Below are 19,501 nucleotides of genomic sequence, written 5' to 3' on the forward strand. Positions count from 1 at the left end.
ACATGATCAGAAGGTTCATAATCATTTGATGTGATTTTATAAAGCAAGCATTTAAAAATAATTCATATCATCTGGAAACATCCAAGTTCTGCTATTTATCATGCAACATTAAAAAAAAAAAAGCTCCTGCATGACATGCCTCTGGATTGATCAAAGGAAAGAATAAAAACAGTGTGGGAAGTGGAAGTGTTTAATGGCAAGCTTTCTCTGTACAGCTGCATAAGGATGAGCACTTTGTATGAAAGGGTTCTGCTTTCAGTAACATCTGTTAGTTTATCTCATCTGACTCATCCAGCCCCCTGGTAATAACACCCCTCTTGCACCAGACTTATTGCAATATTAAACCTGTGCCAGTGCAGATGAAAGCAAACAGCTGCCACAGGTCCACTGCACACACAGCTCCAAGGGAAGGGAGGTGCAGGGACAGTGAGCAGGAGGTGCTGAGAGACAGGCAGTGTGCAGGGCTGGGCCACTGGAAGGGGCAAACAGACAGAGCTGTCACCTTGCACCAGCTCTGTTCAAGGAGTTGTGGGCAATCTTGGACAGGAAGAGGTCCCTACCCCCTGGAGGGTAGGAAGGCTAACTGGCACAACTAAAGGATTTTAAGGGAATGGACACACCTAATGGCAAGGCAGATTAGAAGAGATTTACTTGATAAAACTTGAAATAGCAAGTACATTCATTGCATGGTCAAAAACCAAGGATGTACTTGATCCTCTCAGAGAGCATGGGAAAACACTGATAGCACCTCATAATGCAGATTATATTCCCTACTAGTGAAAGACAAGTGGATATATGTGATTTATATTAAGTTCATCTGAGCAGGAAACCTATAAAACCCCGAGCTTTTGAAATATTGGTGTTCATTTGGGGGTGGGATGGGGGAGGAGGAAATGGAGAAGATCATAAACATCAATAACCTGACCAAAACTGACAATATTTTTAGGTCCAGCACAGTAGAAAAGTGGATATTGAAATTTCATATTTTATTAGAAGCTTTGTTCATGAAAACTACATACCCTGTATTTAACAGAAAATAATTTTGTACACATTTATTTTAGCCTAGATTATGCTGACATGTTTTACTTAAGCATGTTTGAAATGTGAGAAAACAATTCAGAGAAACATGCCAAAACTTACACTTCTCTGGAAAGCTGCCTATTATGATACAGTGGCACTAGTCTCATGTTTGAGTGAAAACTATCTAATCAATTTAAGCATCAAATACCAGACCTATTAGGAGACAATTCAACTGATTCTGAAATATTTTTTGAATTTTAGAGGGAGAAATAAGTAAATTCCACTTCTTTTTAAAGAAAGAATGGAAAAGAAACAAGCATGTTTTCCAGGTAGTTAGGGTGTTTCTGCTCTGCTGGAACTGGCAAAATTAATGACATCCAAAATTAGGAAAGGAAACTTTTTTAGCAAGGGCTACCTGTGGTGCATTGACTATCAAAGAGAGCTGTAGAATTGCATAAAATATGTGTTGGGCATGGCAGGTCTGGCAGGTTGGTAGGACATAAGAGGCAGAACACAGTAAAGAGAAAGAAAATAGTCTAAGGAGATATACCAGCTTTCAGAGCCGAACATATTGTGGAATTTTGGAGGCAAAAGATAATTTTGTTATTTGCTTTGGGAAAATAACCCGAATGGGCAAACTATGGTTGTCACAGCAACCATTGGTATACAAAGGATCCCACGGAAAACAATTATTAAAAATGTCTAATGAATCTGGATTTGATTGGGAGAGTTGGTTCAGGCTTACTTCTCCAGGGGAAGAATTAAATTTGATGTTTTTTATTGGGGAAAAAGTATCTTTTATGCCCCTTTAACATTCTACCATCTTAGTTTTTGTCAGGCTTAGGTAAGTTCATCACAAAATGAGTTTCACAGTTTTCTACATAACAAAATTTGCATGACAAAAAGAAGTATCCAGGTGGTGGATAACAGGCCAACGAGATGATCCTTAAAAAGATCCATAAAATTAAAAGAAAATATTGAAGATAGACAGAAGCTCCTGTAATTAAAATGAACTGGATCTAAGTATCTGTGAATGAAAGGTTCCTTGCTGAAGATTACCATCCCCTGAAGACTTCAGAAGCTCTGTCAAAAGTCAGACTGTTAGCGTAGGAAAACATATAACCACACGAAGGCGATCATATGCGGTTCTTTATTCAAGCGCGCGGGACACCGGGGTGATAATACACCCAAATCTGATGTCCAAAGAATACAGAGTCGATTCGTGATTTTTATAGTTTAAATTATACACATGTTAACTAACCCCCACCCCTAGATACTGATTATCCTATTCCTTAGTTACTATCTTAAATCATACCTACGCTTCTACCCTGATCCACACTTGATTTGGTTAAAACAATGCTTCTCAATTATCCCCTGAGTTGCAGTCACACTTGATTCGGTCATTACAATAGCATGGAGCTGTTTGCAGAAGCTGACGCTTGTTCCGAGCTAGCTGCGTCAAGTTCCAGTTGTACGTTCTCTACTTTCCTCCCCCTACACATACCTCAACCCAGAAATTATATTTTTTAACCCTCCACCAACATTCCCCCCTTTGAAAGTATTTTCACTCTAATATACTAAGTGTAAATGCTTTCACTTAATACAGTCCATTAGGCTTCAGAGTTCATACTGGATGTTCATCTTCAAATCCTCTGTTGTCATAGGCTTTGTCCGGGATGTTGTTGCGGATTGAAGGTGCTGGGTTCCGTGCCAATGCCTTCATTATGGTCCTGTTCCAAGATGCCTTTTTCTGTATCTCTCTCTTCAGGATTCTGTAAACTAACCAAATTACTAAAAATATAATCAGTAAAATTATCAGATTTTCAAGGATAGACTTTATCCATGAACTCACATTCCATCCTAATCCTTCAAAGATTTTACCCTGTTGCCATGAATTTTCCTGGTTTGCTGAGCGTTCATATTAAAGGAGAAACGTGCAGTTTCTCACGCTGGTGAATTGTAAACACAGGACCATGTTTTGTAAATATTGGCAATGTTATGAATACTTTCTCCAAGACAAGGGGAGGTTGAATGACAGCCTCCTGGACCAATGTGACAGGAGAGGTGGCGATACCCTTCTCCAATCCATGGTCACCTTGCCACAGGTATATAATGGAAAAATAAACTAAGGGCAGGGTCTTCTGCCCTGCTGCTCTTGTTGCACCCAGATCTGTGTCCCCAGTCTGTGTTCCTGGTTGGGCCTCCACGGTGATAACTGGCGCCTATACGTGGTCAAGTTGCAAGCTAGTGAGGAAAGAAAAAAGAAGAAAAAAAAAAAAAAAAAAATTCTGCCTTCTACAGCTGCAAGAAGAAGAAACCCACGATGTTCTCAGAGGAACGATTGATGATGGAACTGCTCCACTCCTTTTTGTTGTCCTGTGACGCTGACTTGACCAGGAAACACGTGAGAGAACTGCTTAGCTGGGGAAAGAAACTTGGAATTTTTTATACTGCTGAAAAGGCACTTTATATTGGCCCATGGAGAACCCTGGGAAAAAGCCTTTTCTCTGCCGTCCTTGACGGAAACTCTAAGGCAGGCACTCTTTTACGGGCATGGACAACAGTCTTCCCACTTCTAAAAGAGGCTGGAGAGGACTTTGAAGTTGATTCTGGGCTTTCGACAGGAAGCAGGACTGGCTCCCCTGTGAGCTCCGTCGCTTCTGACGAGGATTGCTCTGATGCAGGGTTAGAGCCGATGCAGGAGACCCCCACCCCCATGTCGGGGGTTGGGCGCGCCCAGCGGGGTTTTTGGAAGGGCGGGGAAGCTTTTTTCGGTCCGCTCCCCGCGCGGTTTGCCGGGCGGGGAGCTGGGGTGCCGAGGGGGCGGAGCGCTCGGCCTCGGGTCCCACGCCGAGCGCGGGGGATCGCCCGCGCCGCCCCAGGCCACCGTGCCGCGGCGACCCCCCCGCTGCCCGCCACCGCTGCGGGGTCCGCCCTGCAGCTGCCGCGCGGAGCCGCGCCGCCTCGGGCCCCCTGCGGGGAGCCGGGGGGGCCGCCGTGCGCCGCCTCCCCGGCCCGCCCCGCCCCGCCGCGACCTGCTCCGCGCAGGATTCGGCAGGCGAGAGCGGCGGGGACAGCCCCTCCTTGTCCCGTCCCCCCGCCGCGCCAAATGCTGTGCGCGGGGTCGCCGCCGCCGGCGGTCTGTGCGGTGCCCGCAGCGGAGCCGCCGCCGCCGCCGCCCGCCGCGCCGCGCCCCGCCCCACGCGTCCGGTGCCGGTCCGGCGCCGCGGGGGGAGGGCTGGGCGCAACGCTGCCCGCTGCTTCGGGGCCACCCGCGATGGACAGCCCCCCCGCGCCGCCGCGCGGCCCCGCCGCATGCCCCCTCCGTTCAGAGGGGGCGGGGCCGAGCGCTGGAGCCGCAGAGCTGCTGCCGGCTCTGGCCCCGGCCACCGACCCATCGGCTGATGGAACAGGAGCTGAAAGCTGTGGCCGATCGGCCACGCCTCCCTGCCCAGCGCGACAATCGCCCCCCCGCTCAGAGAGGAGTCTGAGCGAGCCACTGTCCCCCGCCCACCCCCCCTACGGGGCCGGGTCAGCTGTGGGAGATGATAACGGGGCAAAAGCGTTGTCTGATGTGCACGCTTTGGCTGTCGTGAAATCGGATGAGGCTTTTAGTTCTGCATCCCAGGTGAACCAGGCTGCTGACCTAAGAGAGCTGCTGCCTGAAGATGCAACTTTGCCCGAGCCAGTTCAGGGACCTGTGGTCGTGGTTCCACAGCATCATAGCCATGATGACCCATCATGGGCAGTCCCGCTTCCCTTATCAAGGGACGTGGCAGAAAATAATACAAGCTTCACTGAGGCAATTCAATGGATCAGTGCAGAATTTGAGAATCTGATCTTTCCTTATGTAATAAGAGGTCTTGCAACAATGATGCTTGAACCTCAACAGGTTTTTACCTTTGAAAGAAATTGGAAATTCCTAGCTGGACAAATGGCTGTCGAAAATAGCCACTTGCCTCGAGATGATCCCTTGTTTGGGGTCGGAGTTGACCTACTTATGGGGAGGAGTCAATATGCTTGCCCTGATGTGCAAGCTGGCCTTTCTTTCACTGTTTTAGATTCGTGCAGATACATAGGGATATCTGCATTGATAAAAACCAAGTTATCCTTCTCCCCAAAGGAAGACTTCTCAGATATAGCACAGAAGCCAGGTGAACCTTTTCATCGACTTATAGTGCGTCTGATGGATTTTTTAGAGATGAGAGTCCAGGATAGCACTATAAGAATGATAATTTTGGAGCAATTAGCAAGAAGCTATGCTAATTCTGCTTGCCAGAGGCTCCTGGAAACCATTCCAGAGACTTCTAATGTCCTGGAGATGGTCCAGACCTGTGCAGTTCTGAACACCTGTGAGTCTATGGTGATGACCCCAACAGCTGCTTCACAGCCGGCAGAAAAGAGGCAGAATGATGGACATGAGACACAGGCAGATATTCAGCCTAGTGGAGAACAGGAAAAGGAGGCACAGAAAGTGACTCCCTTGTTTTTCTGCGCACAAGGTGTGGGTCCAGACCATACTGCAGAAACATGCGAGGCAGTGGGTCATGCTGAGCCCACGCCAAGCCCGAAAACTCGGAGGCGAAGAAAAAGACGAAGACGTCAGGGGGACGAAACAGTTTCCCAAGCTCTAGAACAAGAGCAAAATTCTCTGGCTGGTGTACAGCCATGATCTCAAGTGTAGGAAGTGTTGATGTTGCCACATAGCTATGGTCAGTTTTCCTTGGACCTTGCAGTGGGTTTCTACGTCCACATCCTATGTTGCATGCATTCTTTGAGAAAAAGTCAATTGCTCAATTTGTGTTTTCTAAGTTCTCTATCCTCAGGTTCTGCGATCCATGCTAAGAAGGTGGCCGCTGAAACACTCTGCTGAGCTGCCTCAGGTGCATTGGACTGATCTTGTTTGATCCTGAAACCTTGTGCACCCTGTGCCACCCTAGTGCCACCCATCACAGAAGCCTCTTCAAGATCTGATTGACATGGACATGGACTGGCATCCTCTCTTTTCCTATATGGCCTCCATAGAGACTTTGGATCCTGTGGAGCTGCTGGACAAGGACAGACTGAAGCAGTGTGATGCTGAGAGCCAGCGGACTGTTAATCATGGACTCAGAGGAATTGTTTGCTACGGCTCAGTTTTATGTATGGTAGCCATTGTGACCTCTGTGGGGAAAGTGCACGTTGTTTGGGGGTTGTGGTTTTGGGACAGAACTTTTGGGGTTCAGAATTTTCAATTGAGTGGTTAAATCTTTCTTGGAATGCTCCTGCCTTTTGCACCGTATATTCCCTTGTATCTTATAAAAATTTAAAAATATGAGGGTGTTGGTTGAATTATGTTAGACTATGCTCGAGATATTTTGAGCAGGTTATTGCAAGGGGTTCAGGGTGAAACCCTGGGTAGCAAAGGCAGAATCAGACCAACATGTAGCCCTCACACCGTCACCTAAATGAAGGTCGGTGAACTTTATACAGGTTTTTTTTTCTTTCTTTTTTCCTGTCATAGAATTGTTCATTTTTCTTTTTTTGTTTTCTTTTTAATATACTTAAAAGGGTGAGATGTTGCCATGAATTTTCCTGGTTTGCTGAGCGTTCATATTAAAGGAGAAACGTGCAGTTTCTCACGCTGGTGAATTGTAAACACAGGACCATGTTTTGTAAATATTGGCAATGTTATGAATACTTTCTCCAAGACAAGGGGAGGTTGAATGACAGCCTCCTGGACCAATGTGACAGGAGAGGTGGCGATACCCTTCTCCAATCCATGGTCACCTTGCCACAGGTATATAATGGAAAAATAAACTAAGGGCAGGGTCTTCTGCCCTGCTGCTCTTGTTGCACCCAGATCTGTGTCCCCAGTCTGTGTTCCTGGTTGGGCCTCCACGGTGATATTACCCAACCAGCTAGTAGCTAAATCCTTTTGTTCCTTTTGTGCCTCATGCTCTATTTGTTTTAACTGACTGATGTCATGTTCTACATCTGCAGTTACATTTGGGATGTGGATGCAACAATGGTCAATTTGTCCCTTTAAATATCCACACACTCCGTGTTCTTTCAAAAGTAACATATCTAAAGCCAAACGATTTTGCAGGGTCATTTTGGTGGTGGCCTGTAATTGCACATTGAGTTCCATAAATCCCTCTTGTGTGATTCTTGCTAATCTGTCTACCTGACCTGTGAGTCTATATAGCATTTCTCTATTTCGATAATTTGCAATGGGACCAAACAAGGATTCTAGGGCCCACCCAATCTTTACTCCACTAGAGGGTTCCTTCCAAGTGTCATCTGGGTTCTTGTCTTCTGAGACGTCTCGCTTTGCTTTTATTTGCAAGGCTTCACTGCTCCTGTTAAATGGGGATTTCTTCCAAATTGGACATAAAGTGGGAAGGCCCAGGGTGATTTCTCTTACCTCCCCGTCCATAGGCAAGTGTGTTGTCCATGTGCCATCACTCATTGCCCATACAAATGGTCCTGGACTTCGAATTGTACTCCTGCTACATCCTACTATAATCTTAGAGTCTATTTTGCCTTGTTTGTGTTTAATTTTCCTGCAGGCACAACCAATTCGTAAGGCTATTGCCAATGGTGACCACTGTTTCATTTCCAGATTATCAGAAGTGCAATCATAAATTTTCTTACATACCCACCAACTTACCTTATTTGCCTCTTTCTGACTGCTAGTATCAGTATTCGTCACTGTGGGATCTGTCTCATTTTCAGAGCCTTTCCATTTAATGCACCAGGGTGTGCTTTCCATATATTGGAATTTCTGGAGGATGCTCACAGACCATGCACTGTCCCAAGGTTCCAGTCCTTTCCAATCCTTCTCTTCACATTTCCACACCACAACACTTTCTGTAGCGTTGTCCCTGATCTTTTGATAGTGTAGAAACCAACATTGCCATTTTGCAAGGTCTTGGTCCTTAACCCACCACTCTATGATTTGTCCCAATTTGCCATTACTAAGAATGCACTCTGACTTTCTCATGGGTTGCATATAGGAATTCTCTGTTATCTTCCAGTATTCTCTGACCACCACCCTTGACTCTGGTACTTGTTTACAGTTAATTGTTTTGTTCCCTCGTATTTCAGGTAATTTTGATGTTATTATTCCCCAGCTTACTGGGTCCCCTGCTGCCTTTGGTATTGGCAGACAGGCCGTTATTCTGCTGGTATTATGCATTTTGGCAAAGTCTCTGACCAATCCAATCATTACATTCTCAGCCCGAATTTCATTAGAAATTTCTATTACTTGTGTTTTTTGCCTGTATCTCTCTCTTCATTCTAGAATGAAGAGTTGTTAGTTGACCCTTCTGTATCCCATATCCCAAAGTAACAGCAATCCCTACTGGTGACATTAGTATCCATGAAATTAACATTACCCACAGGAAGAGCATGAGCACAGTTACCAATACCATTTGAACAGTTACAGACGTTTCAGCCTCAGCTTTGTTGGTCCAAAAGTTTCTACAGCCCACGACTGGACTCCACGAGGGACCTTCTTCACACGTGTGTAGTGTATCCAGGGTTCCACTCCAGCCACTTTGACTGCTGTAAAGGTGGTTAGCAGTACCTGATGGGGACCAGTCCACTTCTCTTTTAGTGGTTCTTCGTTCCAGGTTTTGATGTATACCTCATCTCCTGGTTCGATATTGTGGACTGGATTCTCCAGGGCCAGTGGTCTGTTCCACACGAGAACACTTCGAAGCCGAGCTAGAGTTTTCCCGAGGGACAGAACATAATTATACACATCTTGTTTCCCTGTGACATGAACATTTGGATTGGGGTTAGGAGGTTCATATGGTTTCCCATACAATATTTCATAAGGACTAACTGACATCCCACTCCTAGGCTTTATCCGAACCCTCAGCAATGCGATCGGCAAAGCCTGTGGCCACTGCAGTTTGGCTTCCTGGCATATTTTACTGATCTTCCTCTTCAGTGTCTGGTTCATTCTTTCTACTTGCCCACTTGACTGGGGTCTCCATGGTGTGTGGAGGTCCCAAGATATTCCCAATAACTTGCTTACCTCTTGTACCACTGTGGCTATGAAGTGTGGGCCTCTGTCTGATGATATCCCTAGGGGCACCCCAAACCTGGGAATGATTTCCTGTAATAACCACTTAACTGTTTCCTTTGCTTGGTTTGTGCGACAGGGAAGGGCTTCTGGCCATCCAGAAAACGTGTCAACCCCTACTAACAGGTATTTGTATCCCCGAGTTTTTGGCAGTTCTGCAAAATTCACTTGCCAATAGTCTCCTGGTTCTATTCCTATCCGAATTCTGCCTAACTGTGCCTGTCGTCTAGCTACGGGATTGTTTTTCAGACAGATTTCACATTTAGACATTACTGACTTGGCCATTGTTTGCATCCGTACTGAGATTAGGTATTGTCTTAACCACTTTACCAACGCCTCTGCACCCCAGTGACACTCATTATGTTTTACCTGTAAAATTTCTCTCATTACCAAAGGCGGTACCACTATTTGCCCTTGTGCGGTTACATACCACCCTTCTGCGTTCTTCTGTGCCTTCAGCAGTTGTGCTAGTCTGTCATCTTCGATTGTATAGTTTGGCTTTGGAGGCAAATTAAATTGAGAGATATTAAGTCTTGATGGTATCAACGCCATTGTTTTCTGCACCTCTCGCGCTACCTGACGGGCTGCCCAATCTGCTTTTCGATTTCCTTCACAAATTTTGGAGTTGCCTGATTGATGTGCCTTGCAGTGCATGATTGCTACTTGTTCAGGTTTTTGTACTGCATCTATCAATTGTAGGACTGCATCTTGATGTATAATATTTGTCCCTTGGGAGGACAGCAGTCCTCTTTCTTTCCATAAAGCTCCGTGTACATGCACTACTCCAAAGGCATATTTGGAGTCAGTCCAAATATTCACTGTCTTCCCTTCACTCAGCTCGAGTGCTCTAGTTAATGCGATTAGTTCTGCCCTTTGTGCAGACGTGTTAGGTGGTAGTGATTTTGCCTCTATTACTACATCAATTGTAGTTACCGCATATCCCGCGTATCTGGCTCCGTTCTCCATGAAGCTGCTTCCATCTGTAGAGTTCCCACTCTGGTTGCTCCAGGGGGACATCCTTCAGATGTGTTCTTGCTGAATAAGTGTGCTCGATGACTTCTAGACAGTCATGCTCTAATGGACCTTCCTCAGCTGTGGCACCTAGAAATAGAGCTGGATTCAAGAGGTTAGTTGTTTTTAGTGCAACATCATCCTGCTCAGTCAGGGTTACCTGAAACTTCATCATCCGGCTTGGAGAGACCCAATGGCCCCCCTTTTGTTCCAGGACTGTAGTTACCATGTGTGGCACGTAGACATCTATGTGTCTTCCCATTGTGAGCTTCCTGGCTTCCTGTATCAGCAGCACGGTAGCTGCCACTGCCCGCAGACATGAAGGCCATCCGGCACTTACGTTGTCGAGTTGTTTGGAAAAGTAACCCACCGGCCTTTTCCAGCTTCCCAGTCGTTGGGTCAGGACTCCCAGTGCCAGTCGCTGCCTTTCATGCACGTACAGCTGAAAGTCTTTAGACAGATCAGGTAACCCCAAAGCAGGAGCAGTTGTCAGTGCTTCCTTTAATTTCTGGAAGGCCTCTTTCTGTGGTTTGCCCCAGATGAACGGCTGTGTCTTCTGAGCCTCGTACAAGGGTTTTGCAATCAGTCCATAGTCCATGATCCACAGGCGACACCACCCTGTCATTCCGAGGAAGATCCGCAGCTCGTGTAGATTCTGGGGCTCTGGAATAGCACAGATAGCTTGAATACGATTAGTACCCAGTTTTCTCTGCCCTTGTGAGATTTCACATCCCAGGTAAATCACAGTCTGTTGGGCAATTTGTGCTTTTTCTCTGGATACCTTATACCCTCCCATTCCTAATGAATTTAAGATCTCAATGGTTACCTTTATGCAGGTCATTTCTTCCTCTGTTGCAATCAAAATGTCATCTACATACTGGAGTAATAAATATTGGTCTCTTGGTACTTGCCCTTCTCTGGTCCAGATTTCCAGTTCTTTTGCCAGTTGACTTCCAAAGAGAGTGGGGGACCCCTTGTACCCCATCGGTAATCGAGTCCAGGTGAGCTGAGTTTTTCTTCCACTTTCTGGATGTTCCCACTCAAAGGCAAATAGTTTCCTACTTTCTTGGTCAAGGGGTATACAGAAGAAAGCATCTTTTAAGTCAATTACAGTAAACCATTTATATATCTCTTTTACGGATGCTAACAATGTATAGGGATTGGCAACCACTGGATGAATGTCTTTTGTTATTTCATTTATACCTCTTAAATCCTGTACAAGTCTATACTCACCATTGGGTTTCTTCACTGGGAAAATTGGGGTGTTGTATTCCGATTTACATTCCTCTAGAATTCGATATTTTAAAAATTTATCAATGGTCTTTGCTATTCCCTGTCGTGCTTCTGGTTTTATAGGGTATTGTTTGATTCGTACAGCCTTTGCTCCTTCTTTTAACTCTACATGTACCGGTTGTGCCAATTTATATTTTCCAGGTACATCTGTTTCCCAGACAGAGGGAATTACTGCATCTTCTACTTCTTTAGGAATATTAGAAATTGGTTTTTCTTTTATCATCAAAATCTTTCCTGTCTTAGACTCCGGAATTTTCATTACGAGTTCACCATTCTCAAAAGTAATTACTGCCTCCAGTGCTGCCAGTAGATCGCGCCCTAAGAGCGGAGTTGGGCAGTCTGGCATGTATAAGAATTCATGGGTCAAGATCTTATCTTCAAAGCTCAATTCTAGGGGTTGCAGGAATGGCCGTACCTCCTCCTTCCCTGTGGCTCCAATGACTGCTGCTGACTTGTTCCCGATTTTCCCCTCAAGATAATTTAGTACAGAATGTGTGGCCCCCGTGTCAATGAGAAAATCTACGTCTTTTCCTTCTAAATGCAAAGTCACCATGGGCTCCCTTGATCCTGGCTCTCTCTCATGTAAAACCATGACCCTGGCTACACCATCCAGCTGATGCTCACTACTTTGATTAAACATACTGTCTAACTGAGGCTGACCATTCTGGCTAAACCGGTTTGGACACTCCCTTTTCCAGTGTCCCTCCATCCGATAATATGCACACTGATTCAGACCTAATCTACCATGACCAGAACCTCTGCCAAAGCCACCTCTATTAACGCCACGACCACCTCTACCACGTCCCCGCCCCTGTCTCTGTAAGACTGCCAAAAGGCTTTGCCCCTGTTTCTTGACAATTTCTCTGTCCCTGTTATTATAAACTTTCCAGGCAACCTCTAGGAGTTTATCCAAGTTTCTTAACTCTTCACCTTCCAGTTTCTGTAGCTTTTTCCTAATATCTTCCTGTGCCTGACCCAGAAAAATAAAGGCAAGCTGAGTTCTTCCTTGCTCACTGTCTACTTGAAGATCAGTATATCTTCTAGCTGCTTCCTTAAGTCTTTCTAGAAAGGCAGTGGGAGATTCTTTCTTTTCCTGTCGAATTTCATACAACTTAGACCAGTTCATACTCTTAGGTATTGCCTGTTGAACACCAACTGAAATCCACTCCTGATATCTCTTTAGCCTTAACATATCCACTCCAGAGGGGTCATTAGCATCCCACTCTGGGTCTGCAGTGGGAAAATTATAATCCAGTGTCCCTGTCACCAAACCATTTTGTATGTCTTCTCTAGCTCTTTCTCTTGCTGCTCGAAGAACCATATCTCTCTCTGTCTCATCCATCAGAGTGTCTAATATGACATGAATATCTTCCCAATCAGGGTTCTGAGTTTTCATTATAATCTTAACCACACGAGCTACCTTATCTGGGTTTTCTCTATACGTTCCGGCTGATTGTTTCCATATAACTAAATCAGCAGGTGAAAAGGGTACCTTTACAAAGACGGGTCCATTAGTTCCCACCCCTTGCCTTAGTGGTGCAATAATCGTTCTCTTTTGTTTGCCTGATTTTAATATACCCTTTCCTGCCTGAGGCCACTCCAGGGCCAGTTTTCCTCGTGTTCGGTGAGCTACTGGGGCGTCTAGTTCATTTGCTTCACTGTCACTACTTTCCATTCTATCTGTCTTCTTCACATTCCCCCTTTGCTTCCGCCTCACAATCACATCCTGGACAGGTGAATCTGGCAGGGGGGGGGTACAGGGGGGCAGATGGGACAGAAGCTGGTGAAGGAGGTGTAGGTGGGAGCGGAGGGTACCCTTGAGCTGGTGTTAGAGGGGGGATAAATCTTTCAGCGGGTGTGGGCGGGGGAGCAGGATAGCTTTGAGCAGGTGTGTGTGGAGAAGGGGGGGTTCTCTGAGCAGGCGGAGGAGGGACAGGCACCTGGGCAGGCAGAGGAGGGGCAAGCACCCGAGCAGGCGGAGGAGCGGCTGGCACAGGCAGAGGAGGATAATTACCTTCAGCAGACAAAGGTGGGGGTGAAACATATTGTGCTGGTGCGAGCGAGGGGGGTGTAAGAGAATCAGGTGGGGTCAGGGTGAGCGGGGTAGAACTTGGTGTTGAGGGGGCCGTGGTGGTTCCGGGAGCCATGGGAGATACCAATAATTCCGATTCCAGTTCATCTCTTTTTTCCCCTAAAATTTCACTTAAAACTGCATGTTCCATACAATGCTTATTTTGGACGCAAGCCAGACACTTATTATTCTCAAGCTTCATTGCTTTCATTTTGTCAAGCCACAAAACCGGTTTCTCAAGCAAGCACAGAAATAAGTCAATATATGGTAATTGTTCTACCCTTCCATCTTGTGTACAAAGCGATCTAAGTTGCATAATAACCTTCACATCAAAAGACCCGTTTTTCGGCCACCTCTGATTTTCAGGCAAAGCGTATTTTGGCCAGTGAACATTACAATATTCAATCAACTTATCTTTTCGTAATTCCTGACCGAAGTTCCCCTCTTTCCAATGTGCCAACAAACAACCCAACGGAGAAGAACTTGGTATAGAGGCATTATTGCTGCCCAAAACCTCTTTTAACCCTTTTAGTTTCTCCATATTACAGATACATAAAAACCACAGATGCCGAACCTGCAACGCTTTCGCGATGTCTGATGGACGGCTGCCTAGGCAATACCACCAGGAATTCCTTTTGCCCAACCAAGCGTAGCTTTCGCTGCGTCTTAATGGCAGGCCCCCAGACCAGAGAATAAAGAACCTTACCTCTCACCAGGGGTCGTTGTGAGCGGCGAGGGTCGCGGCTCCGATGGGCTCCCCGAGAAATCACCCGGTGCCGGCTGGAGCGTGATCGGGTCGCGGGGTCCTGGCTGCGCCCACAAGGTCCCATCTGGGTCGCCAAAAATGTTAGCGTAGGAAAACATATAACCACACGAAGGCGATCATATGCGGTTCTTTATTCAAGCGCGCGGGACACCGGGGTGATAATACACCCAAATCTGATGTCCAAAGAATACAGAGTCGATTCGTGATTTTTATAGTTTAAATTATACACATGTTAACTAACCCCTACCCCTAGATACTGATTATCCTATTCCTTAGTTACTATCTTAAATCATACCTACGCTTCTACCCTGATCCACACTTGATTTGGTTAAAACAATGCTTCTCAATTATTCCCTGAGTTGCAGTCACACTTGATTCGGTCATTACAATAGCATGGAGCTGTTTGCAGAAGCTGACGCTTGTTCCGAGCTAGCTGCGTCAAGTTCCAGTTGTACGTTCTCTACTTTCCTCCCCCTACACATACCTCAACTTAACCCAGAAATTATATTTTTTAACCCTCCACCAACAAGACAAGACAGAGGAGCAGGTTGTGTGCCCTGGGAAATTCCTATTTTCTTATGACCAGACCTTAAAATATGCCATTTTTATATTTTAAGACAGAAAGTCTGGCACATACCTGCTGTATGATGATGATTACCTTCTCTAGTAAGGCAACATACAGTAACAACTTCCTCCTCAGGTCTAGAAAAATTGATCTGTACTATATGTAATAGCAAACTGGAAGGACCCTAGTGCCAGAAATAACAGTCTGTGATGAATAATCCTGAAGTACTCAGTTTTGACTGATAAAACGAAGATTATAAGGAGAAATGGTAGCATTTGGAACAACCATGAGTTTGCTGATTGTGGATTGGAATTAAACTCCTGGAAGAGAAAGTTACTGTCAAATGAGCTGGGATGCACGGCTGTGTTTGAGGATGAAAGGCGCTGCTAGTCAGATCATGCTTGCCAGATCATCCAACCATCAGGAATCAGAGAAATAGAGGAAAAAGAGGGAATTTGTTCATGAAAGCTGCATATGCTATATTTAAAAGAAAACAGTTTTGTACACATTTATTTTAGCCTAGATTGTGCTGGCATGTCTTCCTTAAGTAAGAAGAACATTTATTGCTCTTCCACCACTGACTGTAATAGCACCAAGGCACACTTTTGTATGTCCTGCACCAATATTAAGATAAACATTCTCATTCAATCTACTGATATCCTCAATCAGAATTAGGTGCTTTGACAAGCACGGTTAGTTTAACAACCCTCAGGCACACTCATATGTCTGTGCTGTAATCTAAGAGACTATGCCATGTCTCTGTCATGCTTGGGTTTCACTGCTTGCTCTAATGCATTCAATTTTTAAACCAATTCTTCCTGCTCATATAGCAATAATAAGGATGTTTAAAAGACTCATACGGTAAATATCCCATGATGATAATCTGCTCCAGAAATAGCACTCACTCTCAAATGATTTCACATATTTGAGAGTGAATGTTTGAGAAAGGATGGATGTTCATTCTCCTGACCTCACTGCTGAGGTGTAGATAAAAGAAGTAAAATCAGGAATTTCAGTGGTAGAAAGAAGCTGCAAACTCTTGGCAGCTTTTGGGATAAAGCAAGTGGAGATGTGTCATGCCTGAGAGTTAATTGTCTTGGTCATGTAGCTGGTAGTACTCTGCGAGCTTAGCTTCCATACTGGCAGCATGCTGCCCTCCTGGCAGTGGGGTAGGGTAGCAAACTCACAAGAACTTCCCCAAAAAAAGCTCTGGGGATTAGACTGAAGGGAAGCCAGCCCAAGTGCTGTTTATATAGTGGTAGGCTGCATGTAAATCAACACAGAGCCTTCTTCACAGCTATTTTACTACCATGGAACCAATAAAGATACATCCTCCCATCTCAGTTTTCCCTATGTCTATCTTTTCCTGCAAGTCCTACTTAATCTGTAATGGTTTCTTTTAAAACAAGCAGTTCTAGGAAAAAGATACTTCTAGCTGTTCTAAACAGCATTGGCACTGACATCAAAACAGCATGGTATGGCTTTCCACTTGTAATTTATATGAATAGCACCTGAGTATTAAATTTTAGGGCAGAAACAATTAGCTATTTTATGCAAGTCAGATGCACTTATACTCCTCATGAAACATGTCAGCCTGACTCCTTAATTAGGTAAGAAGTGTTCAGACTTTGCTCAGGGTATAATCAAATGTTAAAAGTCAACCACAAAAAAAGCTTATCAGCTAGAAAAAGAAAAGTCATTTGAAGTGAATGGGAAAGAAAGTTCCGAAAAGCAGTGTGCAGCTAGAAAGCTCAAACATATTTTCAAGAACAAAATCTGCTCCAATAATAATTAAAATCAAATACTCAAGATAAATCCTGTAAAATGATGCTGTGTGTGCTCCTTCTGGTGAAACAGGAGTTGAGAACCAAATAAAGATGAGCAAACAGACATTTTAAGAATGCTATTACTAAAGACAATAACAGAGGCAATTTTTTTTCCCTTGTAAGTTTCAAAAAAATGAGGGGAATCATAGATTGAAAATATGGAATTTCTCAATACTCAAACAGCTCAATCTTTCTTTATCTGCTATAATATAGCATTATAAAACAGAATTGTCAAAATGCTTGTGAGATTTCTAGCTTAACTGGAATATTTGCATTTTAGTAGCATAATCCCTTAAATTATTAGAACTGGCTGAGAAGAAAATTCAACTGAGTTTAGATAACTACTGTCAGATTTGCTGCTTTAAGTAACTTAAATTTAACATTTTTAACCTATGAACAGTGTCTTTTTCTATATAAACAACATCTTCAGGTAAAATATTCTCAAATTTATAAGTTACCACACTTAAATATATTTTTGGTATTAGAAGTGTAATCATAAAAATCCTGGTTCATCACCACATAAAAAGCAGCAAACCAAAGAGCACACTGAGCATTTTACTTACATCATTTAAAGAAAGAAAAACCTTCTGTAAAAACACACCTGGAGAAAACTTATGGCTGTATGGATTCAAGTAAGGATCTGCATAAGGAAAAAAGATGAGGTAAAAAGTGAAATGGATGTCACATGGATGTCTCAGCAATGTGCACTGAAATGAAATAAAAAGTTCTTTACCCATTGTCACAGGCAAAACCATCATGACTTCCTGCATCCTACGAAAGAATCATCTCCCACTGCCCTAGTCTCCACAAGCACTGTTTTTGCTGTGGTCACATTGAAGCTGTCTCAGTCTCTCCAAGGAGGTGAAGGGCAGTGCAGGAGGTCGGAGTTTTGTGGGCATTGGTTTCTTTCTGGTTTTCCATCATCCTTCTTGCTGTATTTCTTTCACAGCTCCAGGGTTCCTTCTGTTCCTGCCCTGCCTGAGGTCACTTGAAGTGTCCCAGGATGTCTCTGCCTTGGCTTGTCACCTTCAAGGCTTCATTTCAGAGCAGGCTCTGCCACCTGCAGCCTTGCTACCCAGGCCCTGCCAGGTATACCTGATAACCACAGTCAAAAGTCATTTCCTGGAAAGAGGGAATGACAAATAGTTTGAGATTGCTCTGTCTCAACCCTTTCCCTCATGAATAACTATTGATCACCATAAAAAGTTATTGCACATTAGTGCAGACAAACAATAACCCACCTACACCCACAATGAAACAGAAACCAAATAGCAAGGTTGTCTCATGAAGGAGAAAAAGCTGACTCCTTCTCATAAAAAATAAACAAACAAACAAACAAATAAATAGACTGGCTCAACACACTCAAACAAATAGTTTAAATAATTAATATACTTCTATGCACCTTCCCTCTCAGTTCCTAAAAATGTTCCTTTGATTTAAAGGAAGTTGTAACTGAAATTATTGGAGTAGAACTGAACCGAAGCAGTAACCTACATTTTGACACAGCTGAAAAATCAAAAAATGCAGATACTTGAATTTTGCATCCCCATGTTTATGACAAGCTATCAAACACAACAAATAAACCTATGTATATTTATAATTCCACCTGAGAACAAGGCTGCAATTTTAGACTTCAGAAAGTGCTATTCAGTCTCCTCCAGCCTTGAACATTGGATTTACTGACAGGCCAAAGACAAAAATCAAGAAGTTTCTTCTTTTGGAAGGTACTCTTTCTAGCATAAAACAATGAAATATCTAAATAGGAGATTTAAGTATCTATTCAAATTTCTGAATCTTCTCAATACCGCTTAATTAAAGACATGATGCTGTCAGTTAGTTTAATGTCAGGAGGCATTAAACATGTATCTCAAATTAATCTTGAATCAAGCTGAAACACAAAGATTTCTTACACAAGCCTCAGGGACCTCTGTGCTGCACATCTTAGTTCTTGGTAGGATTTCCTGTTGTGCATGGAAATTCCCTCTGATATCAGAAGCAGTGGAAGGTGCTCCCACAAGGAACACAGTAGAACAAGGATTAGCTAAGATAAAGAGAATGAAAAAAATCATTATCCTATAATGTACATAGCATATTTTGTGATTCACACCACTCATTAATCTGATCAATCTTGTATATTGCAGATCCAAGAAAGCCAGGATATATAATTGGGTTCTCAAAGCAGATTTCACTAAGCCTAATATCAATACTTACTGAGATAAATTTACCTTCTGTTCATAGCCATATCAGGTGAATGGTAGACTGGCTAATTTTCTAGTCTTGAGAAGCAAGTCCAGCATCAATGATGAATTGACTGAATCTGTCACAGTTAAAGATCACATATGGATTGACTTTAAAAGAAAATCTTAGACAATGCAAAAGTTACCTTTCTACATAATGATGAAGAGTCCGCTGGATAAATAGGTAATGCATGTCTTATAAAAACAGAACAAAAAAAGCTATATATTTCAGTGCTGGGAATTAAAGTTCCATTTTCTGAAAGACACATCAGACAAAACTGAAATAAAACTCAGTGATTAGAGTTTGTCTTAATATGTAGTCAACTATTTCCCTGTTCATAAATTATTCATAATATATATGAAATTGAAAATCTCCATGTTAAATAAAAATCTCCATGATAAATCTCCATGTTAAACCTCTATGAAGTCTCTATAATTTTTCTTGGAAAAAAAAACAGAAAAGAGATTTTTCTACACATCATGCAGAATAGTTTATTCCCATTGATCATAATTTTTTTTCTACATTTCAATAAAATAAATTGTTGCCTACAAAGGTCAAGTGGACTTCAAGGAACCAACAGAGACCAGTGCTATGGCAAGGTAGATTAATGGTGTAATGGCAGTTAGGGTGAGGTGCA

At 43.7% G+C, this 19,501-nt stretch overlaps 1 protein-coding gene across 1 annotated transcript; it reads right to left on the minus strand.

The window, feature by feature from the left end:
• Window positions 1–6,610: 6,610 nt before the first annotated feature.
• Window positions 6,611–8,646, minus strand: LOC134552888 (uncharacterized). The gene is made up of 2 exons (XM_063402009.1): window positions 8,283–8,646; window positions 6,611–7,126 (listed from the first exon to the last, which is right to left on the minus strand). Exons 1-2 carry the CDS (start codon window positions 8,433–8,435, stop codon window positions 6,611–6,613), a joined length of 669 nt encoding a protein of 222 aa, XP_063258079.1. The 5' UTR covers window positions 8,436–8,646.
• Between the last annotated feature and the right edge of the window lie 10,855 nt (window positions 8,647–19,501).

The sequence above is a fragment of the Prinia subflava genome, chromosome 7 (assembly GCF_021018805.1).
Source record: "Prinia subflava isolate CZ2003 ecotype Zambia chromosome 7, Cam_Psub_1.2, whole genome shotgun sequence".
Taxonomy (NCBI): Eukaryota; Metazoa; Chordata; class Aves; order Passeriformes; family Cisticolidae; genus Prinia; species Prinia subflava.